Raw genomic sequence first — 22456 nt, 5'->3', positions numbered from 1 at the left:
CGGGCTGTGAACTATTTAAGTCATGTTGGACCAGTGCAATATAGCCCCGCCTGCATGATGTGACTGGATAAATATTGCAAGGATAATATGCACAAACGAGGCTATGTAGAGATATGATCAGGTTATGAAAATAGTTGTTATACGAGCTGATATACTATAGTTTTGCTAGAAATTGCCAGTAAGAAAATCATGCCAATCGTTTATTTATAAGAGTGAGTAGCTTTCCATTCATCCATCACTTTCATCTTATCTGACTTCACTCGGAGCTAAAGAAACCTTACCCGATACCAATTTGCCTTTTCATAATCGCTTACCACTGTCTTTCGGCACTCACCATCCTAGAGCTGACTTAATAGAGGCCTCCAGAAGTGCGCCACCCTTGGCTTGCGTTGCAGCATTAGGGTGATAGTCACATCCTGCATCAGAACCCTGAGTAGGCCAATCAACCAGATGGGTCTTGACACCAGTCAGCTGCTGCATAGCGTCCTTAAGAACTTTGACATGTGTGGACTTCTGCGCATCAGCTGCAGTGGGGTAGCTATCGCTGAGGAGCGGGGAAGAAACAAAGAAGAACTGAGCCTTTGGATAGTGTGGCTGTATGCTCTTGACCAGCTTGACCAGGGCTTTGGTGAGATCGGCAGGGTTGACTGGCTGGCGCACGTTTAGGTAGCTGAAGTCATTTGTGCCCAGGTTGATCACCACAGCATCAGGAACCCATGAACTAGGGAACGTGAAACTGTTGTCGGCGTCGTTGGCCCCGTAGCGCGTGTAGAGAACTGGCATAGTTGGTGAAGTATCAGGGGGGTTCTGGGCATAGTTGCGGATAAGGCCCTTGCCGCTCCAGGCGACGACACTATAATCCGCCTTCAAAGCTCTCGCTGCCACGGCACCGTATGTTTTGCCATTGTTCTGCAGAACGGCTGAGTCGACACAAGGCAGAACGCCATCAAGACCGTATCCAACGGTGATGGAGTCGCCAATGATCTCAATCTTGCGCTTTGGCGCCACATCCTCGAGCAGTTGGCCATCCGTGTTGACGCCGGTAACTCGGAAGACACCGAAAGAGGCTTCTGATCGTTTGCGAAGCTCAACGGTATGGGTACCCTTTGTGAGCTTTGGAGTCGAGATCGAAGTTCCCTCTACATTTTTAATGAGAATTGGACTGCCGCCGTCGATGATCAAATCTGCGCTTGATGTCCCGGTGATGCCGTCGATCTTGATACTAGCGGTAGTTCCCTTGAATGTGAAGGCCACTCCAGTGCTCGGCCATGTGAGCTGCTTAGTCGCCGGGTTGACTCTTCCGACAAATCTATAGCTCTGCACCCAAAGATTAGTAGTGCCTCTTGTTAACGATGGCGAGACTTACAGGGAGTGAGGCGGCCGACACAGCGGTCATAAAAAGGGTCAATACAGCCACCTTCATCTTGTCCGTGACGTGATATCTGAACAGGCAACAGCGTATTCAATAACGAACAATACCGTTAACGCAATCAATAAGGATACTTTGTCTTTTATATACTTTCTCCGATCTCCTGATCAACCCTGGAGATTTCGGCAGACACTATCCGAATCGCCTAAATAGGCAAAGTACGGCTGTCTGCAAGGTTCTGTTTCATAAATCATCCACCACTTACAACGTAGGCCGTCCTATTTAATTGCGACGATCTAACCGTTGCTGTATTTCTTTCCGTTCCTTTTATATAGCTTCCGTGCCGAAATGAGAGCTCTAGGCTCGGATCTCTCGGAGGAGCTTAGGGTGTAGTTCAGCCTCATTGAATGATAATTATAGGGCGACAATTAACCGTGCTTTCTAGTACTACTGCTACCTACGACTAGGCTTTATAAGTATGCCAATTCTCTCAGAACACATCACTAGCTAAGCACTATTCGATTCGCTTCGGGATCCAACTGACAGTAAAAGATTGAACCCAGGATGATGATGAGAAGAGACGGCAAAAGATGCCCTCCAAGAAACTATTTGCGAGGCAGATGCCAAGTAAAAACCATTAAGACACATCAGAGTCCCTTATGTATCTCCTCAGGGGAAAGCCACAATTCGTGCGATCAACCTTAGTAGTCTTCACCTCGACTTTTCCAAGCTCTTCGCCCTTGTTACCCGTAAGCCAGTTCAATGCATCAAGACTCGATACGAACCCCTCCTTTGCGCTATCTAGGATAAGCACGGGTCTGGAAGTTTCACCATATGTAAGTATCCAGCAGGAACCGCAAAGGGGAGAATCTGGTCCATCGACTTGTTCAAGACCGGTGATCGAATGCGGGATGTCCCCAATAGTTTGCCATTCTGGCTGCCCATCCATGATAAGGCCGTTTTTGTAGCAAGCCAGTTGGCTAACAGGGATCGAGTTGTTGTCATAGAGTTTGCTGTATGTGACTATTCCCTAAGTTAATACCTCACTGGAAAGAGGTTGAATCTTGGTATACACTTACGTGAAACAGCGGATGCTGAAGGCAGCAGTAGGCCAACAATGGCGGACCTTGAAACGAACATTTTGGATGGAAAATGAAGCAAGTAGAATCCTGTGATGGCTGCGAACGAAGAGGCAAGGTTTGGTGTTTTTGAAAAGATGGGAAGCAGCGGGGTGGCCACGAGTTAAGTTGAAATGAATATATTTAATTTCGCGGTTTGATCGGTATCCTCGCTATCAGAATATCAGGTACTATGTCCGAATGCGGCGTTGTTGACTGTTGGTTATTGGCTGTGATCACGTTCTCATGATCATATCATGTTGGTTGATACCTGACTGCCAATTGGTCGCATTGTACTCCAGAACCATGATTTGTTCAGAAGGTTCCGTTCCCCTGTGAATTTTGCGCAAAGCTTCATTTGCTGTCAACTAAGTGAGACACATATGCGATCCAGACCGTCTTGGCTCACCAGGGTCATTCGCTTACAGAGGCATATTACTCGTATATTCCGCTCGTTCTAAACTGGCAAACCCGAATAGGCAACTCATGGATGTATGAATGGTTCGGCTTCTGTGGTGATTCCTACGGCGATTACTCCTTTCGCTGGAGGCATGATAAGCGGCTAAGTCACCATACAACTTCACACTAGCTATCCATCTTGCTCTTGAACTCTTTGTACGAGACTGCCACTTGGATTTCATAGTATGTCTGATCATTCAATTAACCTCTTGTAGTAAACGAGTTTTCCACGGCTCCTAATTCTCTGTAGATCACTAATCGTGAACGGGTTAGCAAAGGCATGCAAAGAGTTGGTCTCTTGTTCAACAATGATAATACACCACCATCATTCATCATATCAGGGATGCATGAGCCTCTGAGCCTTGAGCGACGTTCGGTTGCGGGGCGTCATAGCCCCCAACAACATTAACAGGGCTTCTCATGCTTACTGTACTGCCTCAAATTGATATTGGTGAGCAGATGCCAGTGCTCTTCTCCTCTGGAATAAAACTCTTTGCAATAAGTATAAATAATCCTGGATAACCCTCAGGCTTTAATGCAACTCAACCGCAACAGCTCCCGTTCAAGCACCTTTTCACTGCTCAAACACAAAGTTCTCTGTGCTGATATAAGCTCTCAGCCACAAGTCTCAACTGCAAATAACACATCTACTACTCAAACACGTTCTACCTTCAATTGACATTCATCAGTCACGATGAAATACGACAGCGCTATTCTCGTTCTCGCCTACTCAACCCTGATTTCTGCTGTATCTTCCACTATCTCGGGTGCCGAAGCTGTTTGTGGAGATCTCGGAATTCTCCAGGCCACCCCCGGAAGACTCCTGATGGTGTAGAGCCCTCGGATCTTCGCCTCTGCGCCGATCATCCCCTCGGCCGCAACCGCACCCTTGATTCCGCCGAGGGAGCCTCTCTAGCCCCCTTCGAGGAAGGGGATGTCCCTGATACAACCCCAACGGGTGCTTCCAAGCTCTTCCAAAAGAGGCGCTGCTACTAAAAAGCACCGTGCGGGTGTTCAGACAAGTACTGCTGGAAGAGCTGCGGTGAGAAAGGGAGCGGCAAATGGTGCTGGACCGCTACGGCCGGAGGGGTCGGGCCGTGGGCCAGGTGCAAGTGGGAGGACTGCGGAACAAATGGACTTCAATATGGCTGTGGAAAGAACTGTGTTCTGCCTGGTGTGTGTGGATGTAGTTGTTAAAAGCTACGCGAGGGGTATTAGCCAGATGTGTTATTTGCGGTTGAGACTTGTGGCTGAGAGCTTGAGTATCCCAAGTGATAAAAAGGCTAAGGTAGTATTAGGATATCTTTAGGATCATTTATGATGAAATTCGCTTGCTTATGGTATCTTGGGGGTAGTTTATGATAAATCTAGCTTGCTGGTATATATTTAGCATAGTTTATGATGAACTTAGCTTGCTCTTTGACCAGTTTATTTTCTCAAATTCTCACCATAATGAAACGTATCAATTCCTTTGACTGCTGAGAATAGACCTATTCACTCATTTCTTGTGATGTTGCTCCAAATTTCGTGTATCATCTCGAGACCATAACTTGTATCCCACGTTTGCCTCTTGACACCCAATAATTGCCGCTTTAAGCTTCAATTTAGATTTCAGATGGTCGCCAAAGAGGCGAAGAAGGCGTGATGTTTTTGATCCCCACTGTAGCCGCAGCATACTCGTCGTCATTGACGTATGGCTCGCCTTGAGCGTTAGAAAATCCCCCCAGCAGAAGAATACGCCGATCGTCAAGATCTGGCCAGTCCATCCCATCCTCAACGCAGCCTGGTTGTGGTGGGTTTGGCGGAAGCTTCCTCTCATACCTATCACGGAAGATGTGATACTATGCGAATGCGTGATATGGATGCCATCGTGGTCTATTAACGCTTGCTCCATGTATAGGAAATGGGCATGTTAAACCTTCCTCTAATGGGTTAGTGAGGAACCTGGTCAAGGCATCGAATTGTTCCTTGGTAGGTGAGTAGAGAGTTCTCGGGCCTCTAATCAGGTCTCCATGGATCCACATGGCATTGCACTGTTCCAAGCGAAATTATTGTCAGCTTTTGGTCTGTATAATCAAGAATCAAAATATCATACCTCTTGCTCAGTCTCACCACGGTCGAATACAACGACACCACCGAGGATTTTAGACTCAGCCCAATAGCCAGCAACATCAGCTAAACCTTTTGGATACTGCTCAGGATATCGATATGCTCGATGGCAAAAGGCGATAGGAGGAGGATCATAGTATCGTTGTGACTCAACCCTGCGTTCTTTTTCTTCTAGTACAGTTTGCCTCCATTCTTCGTAGACTTTGTGCTTGTGAGCACCGTCATCGAGATCAAAGAGATGAGCGCCGATCTCATGACAAGCCACGGCAACGAGTTCGATCAGTCGAAGACTGAATTGTTCTGAGCCTGGTAGTGCATCTTCAAAGGCTTTGATTGTCTAAGCAAGTATGAGTGCCATACACGGAACTCTCTGAAATCGGAGACTCACTTTGAACTTTATTTGTAGCTGTGATAAGTCAAACTGATTGCTAAAGTCGCGGGCTTTCTCTACATATCTGGGGCAAATCTCGGTGTGTTGGATGCTATGAACGGGATGATCTTTAACATAGTCAGAACTGTCTCTCAGAGACTTTTCAGTGGGAAGTCCATCAAGAATCTGGGCGTATATAACCTCGGCTACCTCCGTGCTCAGGAGGTTCCTCACAGCTCTTTCGAGTACCTTCCGATGTTCATTGTCCAGTACGTCCAAATAAGTTGGACGTTCTGAAGTTGGGCTTGGACGGGATGCCATGGCAAATTTAGGTGCTAGAGACTTTTTATATTACCAGTCGCCGAGTCGGCAATGGCCAATGGGTGGTAAAAGTGCTCATCAAGTCACATGGAAGTGCGGGGCTTCGTACTTGAGATCTTTCACAACCGTATAATATCAGAATCACGCGGAGAGTAACATAAATATTTGATTCAAAAGCGAGCACGACCTCAAGGTATGCATGTATTTCATCAAAATTCCTGGCGAGCACTTAGTATGCTGACGGGCAGGCCACGAACTGCTGGTGACGTACGAGTTGTTTGGGATACGGTTACTTTAGAACTCTAAGAGTACTACTTATCTTCTGTGTTCAATATAGCCTTTACTTAATCTACATCTAATCACTCTGTCGGTGGGTATACTCATTTCTGGTGCTCGGGTAAACAGTAAGTACAGCATTGACATCTTTTAAAGAAACAGTCGAATCTCACTGTTTCTAGATGCAAGGAATATTGCTATTGAAAAACACCGAGACCCTTATGGCGCAAACAGACCCATGATGACCATAATTGGATTATCTCAGTAAGCAGCAGTGATTTGACGGCGGTGGCCGAGGACATTCCTAATATTTGCCAGGATCAACCATGTCGATGGATCTCGATAACACAAGAGCTGGAGAATCTGTTTAGCATATATACTTAGAATGAACTATTATTCACAAAAGCCTCCTTCAAACAGTGATGTTTCCAGTGGTCTTGAACTACCCATCTACGAAGGAAGTTGGTTTGCTGAGGTGGATATCGTGGGGACTAGCAAAAATTAGTTTCAACACAAAAAAAACATACAACACCGGGGATTCGCTGGTCATCACCGACCCAACTACTAATCCAGCGCTTCGCAGCTTGACTATGGGAGAGCAGACGGGATCCCGTATTTTCTACGAGCTATGGTCGTATGTGATAGAGGGTGAAGCATATTCGCCTCAAGTCAGCAGCCTTTACAGCTCACATAACCATATTTCTGTACCTGGAACAGCTTCTGAGCGATGGCTTTGGGAGCAAGCCTTATATTAAAGCTACGACGGTTTCTTTGTAAAGATATGCCAATAGACAACCTTTATCGTGGTTGCCTGTTTCTGCTGCACCTGTCAAGACCAAGAGATTCTACTTGTTCATCATAGTTCAATCGTCAACGAACTTCATAGTCACAATACACATATATTAAAGGGTACAAACAAATAAAATCTATCATGATTGAACAGTCCTTTTTCTCGATAACTATTTCTCTTTCTCACTGCAATGATTTAGGGTTTCAAGCATCGACACATAGTTCATGATATTGATAGTTCATGATCCTGGGAAACACACCAAGTAGATCAAGTTTTTCCGACTAAAGCTGAGTCCAGGAATCGCTACCAGCTGCCACAACCATTGCCAACGCAACCAAACATTCTGCTACAAAGTGCTTGAATCATGCATTGTAGGTCCAGGTCCCAAGAGCACGATGCGTCCGTGGCTGCCTGCTGATTCATCCTGGGCAAACATAAAGCTGTTGGTTCACGACATGAAAAAGCAAACATTGTCCAATCGAATTGAAGCTGACTGGCTCTAGTTTATGTTCTAGATTACCCCGCCTTGGCTTATCCTTCATGCAAATCGCCTTTTATCACGCGACAGTTATTTCCATCGCGTTGCCGTTCCGCACCCTAGAACATGACCTTGAGATCACTGAGCGTACTAGGCGATGCCGGAGCTGGTAAGAAGACTCTTGTCGGCTGCCTGATTTATATGGTATCGTTTATTATTTTCTTGATTGGAAGTTGCTATGCTAACTCTCAATGGTGCGGGCTTGGACTGCCACAATTGGAGGAGCTGGAACGGAAAGGAATTCAGTATGGAGACATCGTGACATTCTTTGAGAAGAGAGGGCAGCCTCTATGTTTCCATGCTTCATCGGGCCTCTTTGAAGTTGAGAGTATGCCATCAAACTCCTTATTCACTTAGCTTATTACTGACAGATTCTTTCCAGAAAGTCAAACGCCTGACGTTGCTATTTGGGTCGTTGATGGCTCAGATTTATTGACCCTGGGCCGCATCGGCGACGAAATTGGCAGCTCTATTGTCAAGTGGTGAGCTTCTGCCACGAGAAAGATTGGTCATTGCGATCAACAAAATGTAAGTGGATAAACTGTCAAATCCTCTATGCCTTGACTCATAGGCGATGGACAGGGACTCGGTCAGCTGGTCCGAGAAGATATTCAAGGATGCAGTTCACGTTTTCAGCGTTCTCAATTTGAACTACCGGTAAAACATATAACTTACATGACAAGGATATCAACTTAACCGCTTTTAGTACATCTTTCATTCCAGTTTCCGCTTCTAAAGGGCAGAATGTACTTCCAGACTCGAAAGAGCCTTCCTGGGCAGCCAGTCTATCTCCACAACGGTTTAAGGGATCAGAAGTGGTGTCAAGTGATTGCTTAATGAGTCTACTTGCATAAGTATAGTGTTATCCCCGCGTGGCCTATTTCGATATCCTCGATGGCAGTGTTATTAGAATGAGACGAGGGATCCTTGTATAACCAAGACAAAACATGAAGCGGTTTAATCCTACTGAGAGGTCTGGTTAATTATATCGAGGTCCGATATATTTAGTCAACCAGCGATTCAAGATAGTAAGAGGAAGCCACCCGTTCTGTGATTGGGAGTCGAATATGACATACTGCGGGGTTATGTATGGATGATGCGTTACAAGTGTAATGCTTGAGTTTCCGTGAGGCTGAGCCCCGACGGCCAAGATAACACTAAACTTAGAACGCGTACGGAGCTACTGGGACTCGAGGCCACAATGGACTAATGTGATTCGTTTCATCTGATTATGATGGCTTGATGGGATGATTCATACTGGCCATTCTAACCCTGACCCAGAACTTGTCATGGCATACTTTTCGCAGCACGCTGGTGGTTTATTTATTCTTATCTCACCATGCACATGATTTTACCTTCAGTAGGTAGGGATAGAGTAATGAGTTTGGTGCTATTGGTTCAAGCTGTTGCGTTTTAACAACCATGCAGCAATGCTGACAACACGTCAACCCGCTGTCCAACTCAGAACTGCACTTATGCTGAGAAAGGACTTTGGTCACTGCCACCACACATATGCCGTGCATTAAAGAGAGACATCCCCATTGGGTCAAAGATTCTGTGTTCTTAGGTTTGATGCTAATAATATGGGGGCCGCGCCACTTAACCAGAATTGTCAATTCCATGCGATGCTGTCCCAGCGTGATCGCCACGTTCTGATTTTTGGTACTTGGGTGAGTATCCTTGAGATTTTACCTTCCGTTAGGGAATTTTTTGGCTTATTGAGCATCGGGGGCAATCCAAGAGCTTGGCGCTATGAAGGCAAGGACACCGCTGAGTGAGATTGTTATGCCCGACGGTATAGAAAGCTTTGACAATTATAGCGCCGGATGTCGTCAAACCCGAAGCGGCCGAACCTGTTCAATCAAGGTCTCTTGCAATTTTAATATAAGCTCTTCACTGGAAGAAAGAAAAGCATGGTATTCGGATAGTCGGCAATACAGGCATCACCATGCAAAGTAAGCTTCCCCGACTTGACAAGCACCAGCATCGCACAAACAAATCCCATGGCTTGAAACATAAGCAGCTTGTCAAAAAGCACCCTCATGCCTCCAACCAATAGGAATCCTCTTACTCAGATAAAAATAAGAATCTCATCATTCATTCCACGTTGAGGCGCAGTCTTTGGGGGCTAGTGTAAACCACGCTTACAGCTCACTAAATGCCGAGAAACAGTCAGCTCCCCTCAGCCATGCTAGAATCATGTTTTGGCCAATGGGGACAGAGAAAATCCCGGCTTGACAGGTCTCGGAGGAGAGCTCTTCCGGGGATGGCTGAGTTGGACAGCTGGTTGCTATTCCCAGCTGAGGCGGTGGCACAGAGAGATGAGTTACACTGTGATGATGATGATGACTTTGATGAATTTGAAATAGATTTTAGATAGATTCAATTTTCTATATAATGAAGGAGATATCCGGTCTACTGGCAATATTTTTATCATTATCACAACAACACTAACAATCAAACAACTTACACTTTCACACTACTCAACAACTCTTTCACCTCACTTTCAACTTCATAACTCATAAACCATCAAAATGTTCTCCAAGATCGTCTCCGCTACTCTCCTCCTCGCCGCCACTGTCTCCGCGGCACCCGCCTCCAAGACCGTCCGCTCAACACCCGACAAGACCGTCACTCTCACCGGTGTAACCCACTCCGTCAACGCCGGCCTCGGTGGTCTCCGCTTCGACCCCGACAACGTCGTCGCTGAAGTCGGCGACGTTGTCGAGTGGCACTTCCTCCCCAAGAACCACACCGTCGCCCAATCCAGTTTCGGCGAGCCCTGCGAACCTCTCGCCGACGGCAGCGGTTTCTTCGCCGGCTTCAACTTCCCTACCCAGGAGGGCCAGGCTCCTGATGTCTTCCAGATTGTGGTTGAGGACTCCAAGCCTATCTGGTACTACTGTGCTCAGCAGATGGGAGACCACTGCCAAAACGGCATGGTTGGTGTCATCAACCAGAACTTTGATAACCAGGACTTCAGCCTCCGAAGACACAAGGAGCTTGCTGCTGAGACTGTCAAGTCGGTCATCCCTCCTGTTCAGCAGGGTGGACAGGTCATTCCTAACCCCAACCCTAACGGCGGCTTCTAAGTTAGTTAGAATATGAGGTGTCAGGCATTAGCACAGCGCTTTCTTACGGATATCGGCTTTACATTAGCGAAGAGGTGGTGGTGACATACGGGATAGAATAGGATTCGGGCTGGGATTGCATTTACCTCTTACATCTCCTTCATTCTTTTCGAGATATATATATTCAGACTTCAATAGATTGTTCTTTCACTCATATTACGTATGTTAAACTTGATCTGTTGCTACGACAAAATGCGATGAGTGTGGCATATATGACTACAGCTTGCACGGTAACATTCGGCTTTGATGAATCGGGTTAGCCATTGAAATGTCATAATTCCTTTACTATCCCTCAGTCTCATTGTAGAATACTATTCAGAAACATATCACATGAAGAATAAACCTGTATCAAAATAGGTGTCTTTAAGAACTCTAATAATATATACCCCGTTGAATGCTAATACCACATGCTATGCAAGTTATGAATGCTAAATTGTATGATACAATTGAAATATGTGCTAATAGAAGTCATTACAAGTCTTACGCCCTGCACATGCGACCATCATTGGCCACAGTCCAAGCCTCACTTCCAACACCCTTGAAGTTATAGAAGAAGGAGTTAGGATCCCACTTCCTCTTGATAGCATTCAGACGGTCCCAGTTAGTGCCGTAGAAAACGTTCTTCCAATCAGGCTCGTTGAAGTCAGCCTCGTTCATGTAGGTGCCACTGCCGGGAGTAACAGCCTTAAGCTGGGGCATGTAAACCTCGGTGATCTTCTTCTGATCAGCGATCATGTCAGCCCAGCGAGTAGAGTCCCAGAGAGTTCCAATCTGCAGGGAAATAGCGGCCTTGCGCCAGTATGAAGGGACACCATTGGAGACGCCAGGGTAGCTCTCGAACTTGCCACTGCTACCAGCGACGAGAACACCAGCGGTACCAAGGCTGCGGAGGGCCTTGTTGAAAGCAACGTTGTTAGTCTCAAGAACGGATCGGGGAATGAGACGACCGCCGAACTGGAACTGAGAGGCCTCCAGGTGGCCACCGGGCAGAGGGCCATTGTAGAGCTCGTAGTGGTCGCGGAAGCTCAGGGTGGTGTATGAGACGGTGGGCGTGAGGCCGGCCTTGGAGAGGTAAGCTGTGAAAGGAGCGAGAACCTCATCACGGACATAGTCGCCAGTGGAGTTGGCGATGGTGACAGGCTTGATGGAGAGATAAGCGCTGGTGAGGATGTAGGTGACTGTAGCGTCGTGATCAATCATGGCTGGCAGAAGCTCGTGGAACTTGGTGACAGCATCGTAGAAGACATCCTTGTCAGTCCCAGCAACCAGCGTAAGAGTGGCACCACCAATGGTAGTGGTCTTGTGAGCTCGAACAGTCATAGAAGTGACGATACCAAAGCTAGCACCACCACCACCGCTAAGAGCCCAGTAAAGGTCACTGTTCTCGGTGGCAGAGGCACGGACAATACGACCAGCAGCGGTGACAACCTCAAACTCGAGGGTGTTATCAGCACCAAGACCGTAGCTGGAGCTGAGAGGAGAGTGACCACCGCCCAGAGTGAAGCCAGCAAGGCCTACAGTGGGACACTCACCAGGGACACTGGTAAGACCCTGAGAGTCAGCATACTCAACACTATCAAAGCCCTGGATACCAGCACCAAGCTTGAAAGCAGGGCCGTTGTAAGTCTTGTCAGCCCATTGAACAACCTCAGTGTTCTTGAGATGATGAGTCCAGATAGCGAGGCCGCCAGCACCAGTAGATCGACCAAAGTAGCTAAAAACGATAAAGTTAATAAGGTTATCGAACTTTAATCTGGGGTGCAACGTACTCATGAGCCGTGTTTCGGACGACTAGCCGGATGTTGTAGTAGTTTGCGAATTGAACGGCGGCAGCTACTTGGCGAGCATTCGAGACCTTGACGGCGTAGCTCACGTAGTTTCCAAGGGTGCAGGGTTTCTCCTCCGCGGTGAAAGCGTCACAGCTCTGATTGGCGAACCAATTCTGCATCACCGACGATGAAGTCTCGATGCTGTTTCTGGTTAATTTGTGGCGTTCTGCGGTAGAAAGATTGGAAAACCTACTGTGTCATGGGCCACTTCCACGAATCCTTGACGGCAGCGCAAGCCGCCTCGTCGTAGTTGGGATCGTGGCATGGCGAGCCAAGGGGGACAGTCTTGATGAGAGCGCCACTGACGGTGCTGTTGAACTTGGCCCAGACGCTATCGGCAGGCCAGCAATTGTCGCTTGGGAGGCAGCGACAGCTAGTGTTTGTGGCGCTGGAGCTATCGATGAGAAGTGCTAGAGGCAGAAGCGCCAAGGAGACGAAGGACTTCATTTTGAGGGTAGTTTGGAGCGGAATGAGTGACAAAGTGGCGTGGTTAGGCGGGACAGAATGAGTATTTATTCACGAGAATTTAGCATTTACAAGCCCCTGTTCCTGCAATCTACAGTCCACGAAGTGCAGGCTCTAGATCCTTCAGCTCTCACCGCGCACTAGCAAGCTTTGTTGATTGTTGGTTCATCTTTGACTCTGCAATGCCATGCTGCCCTCCCGCGCGAATAACCCTTCTTGGCAGGTCCCTCATGGGGGATGTGCATTAACATGCCAGGGGGACCTATATGGGGTTCTGATAGCCGAGTTACCCGAGGTAGAGAAGGGTTCCAAGCGCCGGAGATTAAATATGAAAGAAGAAAAAAACCCATGTTGATCCCGGTTGTTCCAGCCGGACTCCAGCCGCCTTGGCAATCGACGAACCCAGTCATAGCCACGTGTGGATGATCTTTACAAGAAACCTGTTGAGATGGCATTGCGGATCGCAGAGGGGATTTTGCTCATGGATATTTGCTTCTGAGTCAAGTAGTCTAAAGTCAAAGCAAAAAAAATCATCCACATTCGCCACTTTTGACAGAATCTTCACGGGGTCCCGCAGTTACAGGGCTAGACCATTCTGCAGAAATTCTCACGCAAGGAGAGTTTCAGCAAGGAGGTCGCCAATTAATGAATGCATGATACTCGCAGCACCTAAACGGTATATATTCCCCTTCTCAGCTGTCACCCCGAAACATCATCTGGTCATTCCAACTCGCCACAGCCCTCTCACCAATCTTTGCTTGGAAAAAGGTCCGATGCCATTATAGCTAGCGTCTTTAGCTTCAGGGGTCTCTCCATCTCGTTCCCCACTACACCGCGGACCCCTTTGAAGAGAAGGGGAGGAGAAAGAGGAAAAGCCCCCCCTTTAACTCGCAAAACGGTGAATGAACGTTGAGTTATTTCTAGACTGGCGGCGAGTGGCTTGCCTAAATGGAGAATGTGAGTCTGCTTGGCAAACGGTGGCGCAATAGGCGAACCCATATCACGGTTTGATGTCGGATATACATCACCAAGAGGGTCTAGTGGATATCGCAGGGGCGCAAAGGTAAAGAGAGTGGTTCTTGAAGAGGAGACTCGTGGTGATCTACGGGCCCCAGTTCGGAGGATTCGGGAATCTGAAATGTTTAATCTATATCGAGGCGTGATCTTCATTGTTCTTTTTGCTTTGACCATCAAAGCCCACGATCGTCGTAGAAAACCAGCTTCTTGGTTCCGTAGAGTAAAGTAAAAAAGTAAAAAAGTAAAAAAGTAAAAAAGATCATCGGCTCAAGTGCCGGTTTTAGAGTTCTGACCACCGATTGATGGTTTCACGTTTCACCCACCACTACAGATGTAGTGACACCTCCCTCTTTCATTCCGCGGCCACCGTAAACGAACCTGTCAATATCAGACACCAAGTAATGGACCTTTTGTCCCCAATGATAACGCCGTATCCACTGCAAGTCATCAACCAAACTTATTAAGTTCATCCTGATCCGGTTCCTTGGGACCTCCTCTTCCGCCTTGGCTCACCTTGTTTTAATCGTATTCAGCCTGTTCTTGACTTGTCTTTTCCCCATTACCATGTCTTTCCTGACTCAAAACACTGAATCAGATCAGTCTGTGCGGGTCTGACCGCGGAACTTACGTACGAATCTGAAGCACAGCTCGGGCAGTGACATAAAACTGGGCTGAAGTTCCCTTGCAGACGATCTTTTCTAGCCCTGCAACTACATATCAGTCCACCCTCTCCCACCCAATCCCCAGATCCATCTGTTTCTCAATCATCTTGCTTTTTACGATGCGGCTACCGCGTGGGGCTATCTTCGCTTGCCTTGCGGGTCTGCCTCTGGCTTTTGCTCAACAAGAGTCTTCTTCTGCTGCTGCTTCTGCTTTGTCTGCATTACCGGAATGTGCTGTGAGTTTTTTTCATGACTTTCACATGTGAGTTGTGACTGACGGGGACCTAGGCAAATTGTTTCGTGTCGGCCGTTGAGCGATCGACATGTGAACTTACAGACCAGAAGTGCATGTGCACTAATGCCGCACTACAACAAGACATCGAAGGCTGCGTCATGCGCGCATGTACAATTCCACAGGCCCTTAGTATGTTAACCTTGGTCTCTTCTCGTGCACCAACTCACATCGGTAGGCACGAAAAATGCTACTCTCACAGCATGTGGCGCTCCAATCAGAGACCACTCACCCCAATTCATAGTCCTCAATGAAGTCATGGCCATCATAACAGGAATCTTCATCATCCAACGCTTCGGCACAAAGCTCTATTGGAAGCTCCCCCTCGGCCTTGACGATCTCTTCATCGCACTGACAATGTGTGTCGCCATTCCTTCCATCGTCATCAACTCTCGTGGTCTCGCTCCCAACGGCATGGGTCGCGACATCTGGACTGTTACACCTGATCAGATCACCCAGTTCGGAATGTTCTTCTACACCATGGCCATCATGTACTTCTCACTGCAAACGTTTCTGAAGCTGTCTATGCTGTTCTTCTACCTGAGAATCTTTCCGACGCAGAATGTCAGGAGGTTACTTTGGGGGACTGTTGCGTTCACGGTTGTCTTTGGGCTGGTGTTTATTTTCGTGGCCATCTTCCAGTGTCGGCCTATCAACTACTTCTGGCTGAAGTGGGATGGACAACATGAAGGCAAATGTGCCGATATCAACGCGGTTACTTGGTCAAATGCCGCTATCAACATCGCCCTCGACGTTTGGATCATTGGCATTCCCTTATCTCAACTCAAGTCACTAAACTTGGATTGGCGAAAGAAGATCGGTGTTGGCATGATGTTCAGCGTCGGTATCTTGTATGTTCATTCCCTGCCACCTTAGACTCTTCACTCACTAACATTTATAAGTGTTACAATCATGAGTATTCTTCGTCTTCACGCCACTGTCCAAGCCGGCGTCAAAACCTCCAACGCAACCTGGGAATACCTCGCTGTATCAAAATGGTCCACCATCGAAGGCAACGTCGGTATCATCTGCGCCTGCATGCCGTCCCTCCGAATTCTTCTCGTCCGCCTATTCCCCAAGATTCTTGGTACTTCCCAACGCTACTACAACTACGGCAGCAAGAGCAACAAGCAAACGCCTGGCAACACTCACAATCGTAGTGTTCCTCTTGGAACAAATGCTACTTCTCAAGCGGATCGATCACAAAGACGGGTCGACCCCGTGGGCATTGAATGCCATAGGACATATGAGGTGGAATATGGAGACAATGATGAGACATACTTGGTTCATATGAAGGATATGGATCATAAGAGTGCGAGGTCAGAGGTCAGGTCGGAAACGTCTCTTTAACGTCATATATAAATAATTCCTATGTTAATGAATAAAGAAATAACAAACTTTAACTTCCTCGCTCGTCGCCCTGGACAATCTCAATGAGATGAGTGAACGAGGTCACTGATGAACTATAACTGTCCAACCGGCATATACCTATACCTGGTGTCTCATAGATGTTGCAATCATTTATCTTGAGTAAGAGACGTTTGCTCTTAATTGTAAGTGTGATGTCTTTGAAAACAGTCTCAGTCTGAATGAAAGCTTGGTCATGCAATTTCCACTGGAAACTGAACAGTCGCGGACTTTTTTAGTCTTTAATTATTCTCTTGATCTTCGGGAGAATCTCAGTTCCATTTTTATCTGTATAACATGAGCATGTCTTGAAAACGTGCTAGTAATTCATACAGCCGAGGTGACAGGAGCTGAGCAGGTTCGAGAACCATACATTGATGAGGGATCTTAAGAGACTTATTGTAGTTGCTGTTGGTTTATGTATTCTTAAATCAATACGAGATATATATCGCTCCTCATTAAGGGTGACTAGGAACGATACGAAACTTCCTCACGATTTGACATGCCTATTGTTAGTGGTTGTTGATCTTGTAGTCGAGGAAATCAAAATTGGGCGACCGCCATTTTGAGGTATCGAAGCCATGGGAGCAGGAAAAAGTCGAAGTCACACCCTGGAGACCTATCTTCAATCACATTCGCTACCAAACTCTCGGGACTACAAGGATCCATCATTAAACTTTTGAGGTAAACAGGTATTTTCCTTCAAGCAGAAAGCTCAACTAGGTCTACCCTACAGCCCCACCCGGCTTAACCCCGGCTGTATCCGCACAATAAAAAACCCTTCCTTGCTTCCAAAATCTTTCCCTCCTCAAGCCATTCGCCCTCCCCAACGCTGCGTTTCCATGCTACAAACAGAGAGACACGCCTCGCGATGTCTCTCAATCACTCTTCGCATGTGGGAAATTCGGAGTAAGCCTCACCCATCACCGACAGCTAGCATCCTGCTAGAACCGTCGGTCTGCCGGTAACGGCCTGGCGTCAATGTCACGTCTGCAAAAGATATCAGAAATACTCAGAGCGCGTGCTTTCGTCACGCTGCCTCTATGGGAACGTCTTTGCGAGGCTCGTTTTGGGAAAAACTGAAGTGCGATACGCGGCGTCCTGTCCCTTTGCGGGCTGGATGACTCAATTCCGATCACTCTGGGGAGGGTGATGGCTTCACATTTTTTTCCACAGGTCAGTGTTGATGATACCACCCGAACAGATCACTACTAATAAGTGGGGGAGGAGGTAGGAACGGGAGATGGTTGTTTGGTTAGGCAAACAAACGCTGCCTTTGGAGGAATGGAGTATTGTCATTTCGGTCGTTAATACGAATATTCTGATATCATCACTTTTATCCCTATCGCACCCAAATCCTGAATCACACCGTCCATCACGAGGACTTTGCTCGCATCCAAAAGAACCCTAACGCCGTAGCCAAACGCCTCCGTCGCGCCATAGTCACACCATCCGTCAAGAATCGTTCGAATCTAGACCCCGCACGATCGCATAGCTTGTGCCAGCTGCCAACATGCCAATGACCAATGTCTGCACCGCTCCCCAGACACCCGCACGATGATTGCGAATTGCGACGTAGTTCTTGACGTATCCAAATACCAACAACACAGCGACCGTGATACCAATCGATACGAACAATGCTTCGCGCACGCGAGACATGACGAAGTAGGGAATCATGGGGATCAGTCCGCCGATGAAGTAGCTCAATCCCATGGTGACCGCTGAGATCCACGCACGATGAACATTGGGCTCCTCGAGCTTGAGTTCGAAATCCATCATGAAGCGCACCCATTCTGTGGGGTTCTTGCAGAGCTCGTCTACCAAAGGTGCAGCGGCACTTCGCGAGACGCTGTACTTTTCCAAAACATCGTAAACACCCGTGCGCTCGTCACCAGGTCTATTTTGAACCGCGAATTCCTTTTTACCAGCTTGGGAATGATACGCGTCGCGCTCTGTCACGGCGGCGAGGTAGGCGCCTAGACCCATGCTGATCATGCCGGAGAAGAGCTCTGCTAGGCCAGCGATGATGACGACCTTTGCACTGCCGAGACTTGACAGGCCTGCTGTTAGGGCAAAAGGTACTGTGAGACCGTCTGAGAAGCCAATGATGATGTCGCGAAGAATGTCGCTGTAGTCAACATGGCATTCTTCATGCTTGCTGTAATTGGGGTGTAGTGGCCGCGCATCGTAGGCGGGATGGGAGCTTTGGTAGGAGATTGAGCGCTCAGTGGCAGGCTCTGGGAGGAGGGGAGTAGATTCTGATGTAATGTGTGTCATGGTGTTATTCTGAGATTGACGTGATGGTGTTTGCGAGGTGGTGTTATTAGAAAGGTCTTATAAAGCAGTTCGCCACAGGTTCAATTGGCAGGTTTAATTTATAAGCAAATCGAATGCAAACGGGATTTCTATCGTATACTTTCACATTCACTGCCATTCTCTAAGCAGGTCTTATACCCATCTCGCTCTTTGTCTCCCCACACCTTGCACAGACCGAAAAGAGCTCCCTTGTCCGAAAGGGATAAGTCCGAGGCCGAATCCATCACGGGCATTTCGAGGTCCAGCCAATCACGAAGCATGTTTTAGTAATCTTTGTGTAAACACAGCTGAGATTTGCAATCTAAACTACCGTTTTATTAATAAGATACTCCATAAAGAGAAATGCTAAATGAGAAAAGGGTTTTTACAAGGCGCTCTTAGTACATGCGTAGTGTAGTGTAGTCAAAATTTACAGCTTGTGGTCTCGCTTCTTGCGCTGGTAGAGTGAGACCTCGAAGCCCTGTATGCCACCATCCCGAATAACCCTTCGAAGAATCTTTCCACTCGGTGATTTGGGGATTGCTTTTACGAAGACAATTCCGCCAACGAGCCACTTATACCGCGCTGAATGACTCTCGACCAAATCCTTGAGATCATGCGCCAACTTTTGAAGTTCTGCTTCTGACTTGCTCTCATCTGCTGCGACGACGTAAGCGCGCGGCCACTCTGTCGCTTCGTTCTTGTCGTGTATGCCAATCACTCCAGCGTCAGCAACGTCATCGCTGCCGCAGAGAATAGCCTCCAATTCAGCGGGCGCGACTTGGTAAGCGCGCACTTTGATCATTTCTTTGATGCGGTCTGTGATGCAGAGAGTGCCCTCCTCGTCGAGATGTCCGACGTCACCGGTTCGAAGCCAACCATCTGACGTGAATGCCTCTGTTGTGACGCTCATATCGGGCGCTTCTTTACTTCCCAGTCCATGGGATGGGACATACGCACTCATCAATCCAGGCGATCTCACGAGAATCTCACCCTCGGCACCGAACGGCGCAGCCTTCGTGGTAGAATCCTCAGAGTTCAATTCACCTGAACCAGCGATCATGAGCTCAACGCCCCAATGAGGCTTTCCTGTGTCGTGCTTGTAACTGTGCATGTCCTCTTCCCTGAGGCCCCTTTGCAGAGTGACACTGCACGCTTCTGACATGCCGTAGCCAAGCCTCACGAGGAAGCCGAGTCGTTGGAAGACCTTCTCTACGACTTCGTGGCCGAGAGGTGCACCGCCTGTTACACCCGCAACAACACTGCTGAAAGCATTGCGACCGCGCGCGTCGCGTCGCGCGAAGGGTTCTACCACGGGTGACTTGGCGAGCATGACAGCCACGGGAGGTGCCATGTGAAGATATGTGATCTGTCGACGCGGGATCGCGGATAAAACAGTATCGAGCTTGAACGCGGGCATAGTAAACACCGTAGAACCCGTCGCGAAAGCCAGTAAGAAGATGTTGGTGAGACCGAACACGTGGTAAAATGGCACATAACCTAGCCATCGCTGGTGAAATCCGTAAAAGTCCGCATCGTGCCACAGCGACGCGATTGAGAAGTTGATGGCTTGATGGGATAGTAAAACACCCTTTGATCGGCCTGATGTACCAGATGACCAGAGAATAATTGCTGTTCGTGTAGCGGCGGATTCTGGTGAGAACGGGTGGCCAGCAGTGAGAGGCTCTTTCGCTGGCATAAGAAGGTTCTTCCAATCGCCATCCTCAGCATGAGAAGCCGGTGAAAGAGGATACAAATCCCTCGCTACATCGACTGTGTAGACGCGCACACTTCTCTTGTACGCCTCGTCTTCCTGCTGCTCAAGCGCTTTCTCGACGGTGTTGAGGAACGCTTTCGCTGTGAAGAGCACGCGAGGACGCGAGTTCTTAATGACCCATGAGAGCTCAGTAGCAGATAGTGAGGGTGATGCCAATGTGGTAGTTAAGCCAGCTGCAATGGCACCCATCATGAGTGTCGCGAAGGGCAAACAGTTAGGCAATTGGATAAGCACCACAGGTGCGACCTCTGGGCCAGAACATGATGCTGTTGGAGGGAGGGTCTCGATTTCATTGGGATCAAGACCAAGAGATTGGAGGTTGGCTGCTAGAGTGAGGGCATCGCGCTTTACGCGTGAGAAAGTGAGAGGACGGTCTAGAGAAGTCAGTACGTGTCGCCATGATATGATGTTGAGTTTAGGCATGTAAGATTGAGTGTGAGGTGAGATTGAGTTTGGGAGTGCAACGTACCGCTGGCGTGGTCAACGAAAATGGGCTGATCATCATGGATCTTTGGCACACGTCTCGCTCTAGGCGTAAAGTCATTTTCATGCTGGAAAGGATTGCTGAATAAGAAGTCAAAGACGTTTGCGCCTGGGACGTTGGCGGGTGTGCCTGCATAAGCGGGCTTAGTGTCTGCCATTGTGTCTCCTGTGTCGGTGTAACTTTTGCCCTTTGCTTTGTTTTGTTGATGTTGCTCTGTTGGTTGCTGGGTGACACGCAGGGGGCACGGTACAGGCTGATGTGAAGAAGGGGAGTTGATGACAAGTCAAAGAGCCTGAAGCTGGAATTGATCTTATAATTGAGGTGAGTGAGGTCGTTTACCGTTTACCTTGGGTAGAACGATCGGGCCGGCGTGGAGATTGCGGAGACCCCGCGTTGAGAGTTGTCTTTCTCGGTTTCGGGCCTGAGAGACGGGAGGCGCTGCGGCTCTATCCTGCGGCAGTTGGTTTCGGCTGAGATGTGCCTCGTTATGTGAATATCAGCAAATTCTGTATAAAAAAAAAATACAAACAGCGTGGTAAATTAATCGAATTGAAACAAGATTACATGCATATAACTTTTTAAAGTTAATTACGTATTTTAAAATAAAGTAGCTATTATATTTGTCACGATCTATGGTTGTTATTATCTTGCTGCTTCACGATGACCGGGTATAAGAATATCCAGATCATCCCCAATTTAGGCAACCCGAGGCTTGAGCCCCGTAACAGAGACAGCAAGCCTGCAAATACGCTTCAATCAGATCTAAGATTTGCCGTTTTATTGAGTATGTCGACGAAGATCAATTTATTACTCACCTCGGTATAGCACATCCTATTTTAACTCAATTGCGCCGGCAGTACGAGGTCGGTATGTGATTTGTTCTTTTAGCGCCCCTGCCCAAGAGACTCCAGCAAAAGAGGCGGCTCTCGTTGCGATACTGAATACTTGCCAGGAGTCTTATCGTGAGATCTCAGAAGTGTCTGCGCTTATCGAAAAATAAGGCGAATGCCCTGTCATGTCCATATTTCTCGATATATGCATATCTGACGCCAGGCGGTAGGGCCGTCTCCATTTTGCGAACCGCAACTCATCAATGGTTAACCTAGGGCCGGCCGTCCCTCCAGCTGCTCGGCCGAAAGATCGGATTCAACTCGACATAGCTGCTGTCCAGAATATCAAGACTCCATCAGAAGATTGATAATCGTGAAGTAGCTGATTCTCAGTATTGAGGTCACACTCGGTATGCCTATAAAACTTAGAACAATGGCAAAGCAGACAGCCATGTTTCGCTATAACAGACATTGTATCACCAACTTCTGTCCATGATTATTGCGCTCACAGTATGGCGCAGTCATGGTCACACCATTAGTATCTGCATTTTGTCGATCCAAAGTCAAGATCTGATCACGATCATGACCAACGTGATGAGTTTCGAATTATTGTTCATCCTGCATTTCATCTAGCCGAAGTCCAGGTGTAGTGTCAGTCAATGTCATGTATCAAGGACGATACCTTGATCGGATGCCACCCCAAAACAATCAATGCAACTCAGAACCCAGTCGCATGATGGATAATTTTGTAGAGCTAATTGTCATGGCAAGTCTTGTCGAGGTCCTTGTACCTCAATTGATATAGCCAAGATACGTAAACTTGGATCACCAGTCTGACAATTTTCGTATTTAATCTAAAAGCCGTAGACTCCCTTGAAGATTATCACTGCTCGAACTTTACCATTAATTGCTCCCCA

The 22456-nt window shown here is 47.7% G+C and overlaps 10 protein-coding genes and 1 non-coding gene across 12 annotated transcripts; 4 read left to right on the top strand and 7 right to left on the bottom strand.

Moving 5' to 3' along the window:
- Positions 1-66: 66 nt before the first annotated feature.
- On the bottom strand, positions 67-1509 carry FOXG_04056 (uncharacterized protein). The gene is made up of 2 exons (XM_018381929.1): positions 1367-1509; positions 67-1317 (listed from the first exon to the last, which is right to left on the bottom strand). The coding sequence occupies exons 1-2, from the start codon at positions 1421-1423 to the stop codon at positions 331-333; spliced, it is 1044 nt and encodes a 347-aa protein (XP_018238541.1). The 5' UTR covers positions 1424-1509; the 3' UTR covers positions 67-330.
- Positions 1510-1623: 114 nt separating this feature from the next.
- Positions 1624-2696, bottom strand: FOXG_04055 (uncharacterized protein). Its single transcript, XM_018381928.1, has 2 exons — positions 2449-2696; positions 1624-2392 (listed from the first exon to the last, which is right to left on the bottom strand). The coding sequence occupies exons 1-2, from the start codon at positions 2507-2509 to the stop codon at positions 2007-2009; spliced, it is 447 nt and encodes a 148-aa protein (XP_018238540.1). The 5' UTR covers positions 2510-2696; the 3' UTR covers positions 1624-2006.
- Positions 2697-3598: 902 nt separating this feature from the next.
- Positions 3599-4284, top strand: FOXG_04053 (uncharacterized protein). The gene has a single exon (XM_018381927.1). The coding sequence runs from the start codon at positions 3881-3883 to the stop codon at positions 4253-4255; it is 375 nt and encodes a 124-aa protein (XP_018238539.1). The 5' UTR covers positions 3599-3880; the 3' UTR covers positions 4256-4284.
- A 266-nt stretch (positions 4285-4550) lies between these two features.
- On the bottom strand, positions 4551-5746 carry FOXG_04052 (uncharacterized protein; the record flags this gene model as incomplete). The annotated part of the gene is made up of 4 exons (XM_018381926.1): positions 4551-4767; positions 4891-4979; positions 5042-5392; positions 5444-5746. The coding sequence occupies 4 exons, from the start codon at positions 5744-5746 to the stop codon at positions 4551-4553; spliced, it is 960 nt and encodes a 319-aa protein (XP_018238538.1).
- Positions 5747-6542: 796 nt separating this feature from the next.
- FOXG_18724 lies at positions 6543-6658 on the bottom strand. Its single transcript, XR_001936370.1, has one exon. It is a non-coding gene; the product is annotated as a 5S ribosomal RNA (ribosomal RNA).
- Positions 6659-7416: 758 nt separating this feature from the next.
- On the top strand, positions 7417-7836 carry FOXG_04051 (uncharacterized protein; the record flags this gene model as incomplete). Its single annotated transcript, XM_018381925.1, has 2 exons — positions 7417-7678; positions 7733-7836. The coding sequence occupies 2 exons, from the start codon at positions 7417-7419 to the stop codon at positions 7834-7836; spliced, it is 366 nt and encodes a 121-aa protein (XP_018238537.1).
- A 1862-nt stretch (positions 7837-9698) lies between these two features.
- FOXG_04050 (uncharacterized protein) lies at positions 9699-10637 on the top strand. The gene has a single exon (XM_018381924.1). The coding sequence runs from the start codon at positions 9885-9887 to the stop codon at positions 10440-10442; it is 558 nt and encodes a 185-aa protein (XP_018238536.1). The 5' UTR covers positions 9699-9884; the 3' UTR covers positions 10443-10637.
- Positions 10638-10824: 187 nt separating this feature from the next.
- FOXG_04049 (uncharacterized protein) lies at positions 10825-13407 on the bottom strand. Its single transcript, XM_018381923.1, has 3 exons — positions 12504-13407; positions 12251-12451; positions 10825-12195 (listed from the first exon to the last, which is right to left on the bottom strand). Exons 1-3 carry the CDS (start codon positions 12755-12757, stop codon positions 10962-10964), a joined length of 1689 nt encoding a protein of 562 aa, XP_018238535.1. The 5' UTR covers positions 12758-13407; the 3' UTR covers positions 10825-10961.
- An 861-nt stretch (positions 13408-14268) lies between these two features.
- Positions 14269-16164, top strand: FOXG_04048 (uncharacterized protein). 2 transcript variants are annotated; one of them, XM_018381921.1, is made up of 4 exons: positions 14269-14690; positions 14743-14878; positions 14925-15597; positions 15649-16164. In XM_018381921.1, exons 1-4 carry the CDS (start codon positions 14574-14576, stop codon positions 16094-16096), a joined length of 1374 nt encoding a protein of 457 aa, XP_018238533.1. In that variant the 5' UTR covers positions 14269-14573; the 3' UTR covers positions 16097-16164. The 2 variants fall into 2 exon arrangements, with proteins under 2 accessions (XP_018238533.1, XP_018238534.1); XM_018381922.1 differs by having other exon boundaries at positions 14743-15597.
- A 526-nt stretch (positions 16165-16690) lies between these two features.
- Positions 16691-18627, bottom strand: FOXG_04047 (uncharacterized protein). Its single transcript, XM_018381920.1, has one exon. The coding sequence runs from the start codon at positions 18428-18430 to the stop codon at positions 17609-17611; it is 822 nt and encodes a 273-aa protein (XP_018238532.1). The 5' UTR covers positions 18431-18627; the 3' UTR covers positions 16691-17608.
- A 63-nt stretch (positions 18628-18690) lies between these two features.
- Positions 18691-21243, bottom strand: FOXG_04046 (uncharacterized protein). The gene is made up of 2 exons (XM_018381919.1): positions 20695-21243; positions 18691-20599 (listed from the first exon to the last, which is right to left on the bottom strand). The coding sequence occupies exons 1-2, from the start codon at positions 20864-20866 to the stop codon at positions 18879-18881; spliced, it is 1893 nt and encodes a 630-aa protein (XP_018238531.1). The 5' UTR covers positions 20867-21243; the 3' UTR covers positions 18691-18878.
- Between the last annotated feature and the right edge of the window lie 1213 nt (positions 21244-22456).

This window comes from Fusarium oxysporum, chromosome 4 (genome assembly GCF_000149955.1).
Source record: "Fusarium oxysporum f. sp. lycopersici 4287 chromosome 4, whole genome shotgun sequence".
NCBI classification, from domain to species: Eukaryota; Fungi; Ascomycota; class Sordariomycetes; order Hypocreales; family Nectriaceae; genus Fusarium; species Fusarium oxysporum.
This window is presented reverse-complemented; position numbering and strand designations above follow the sequence as displayed.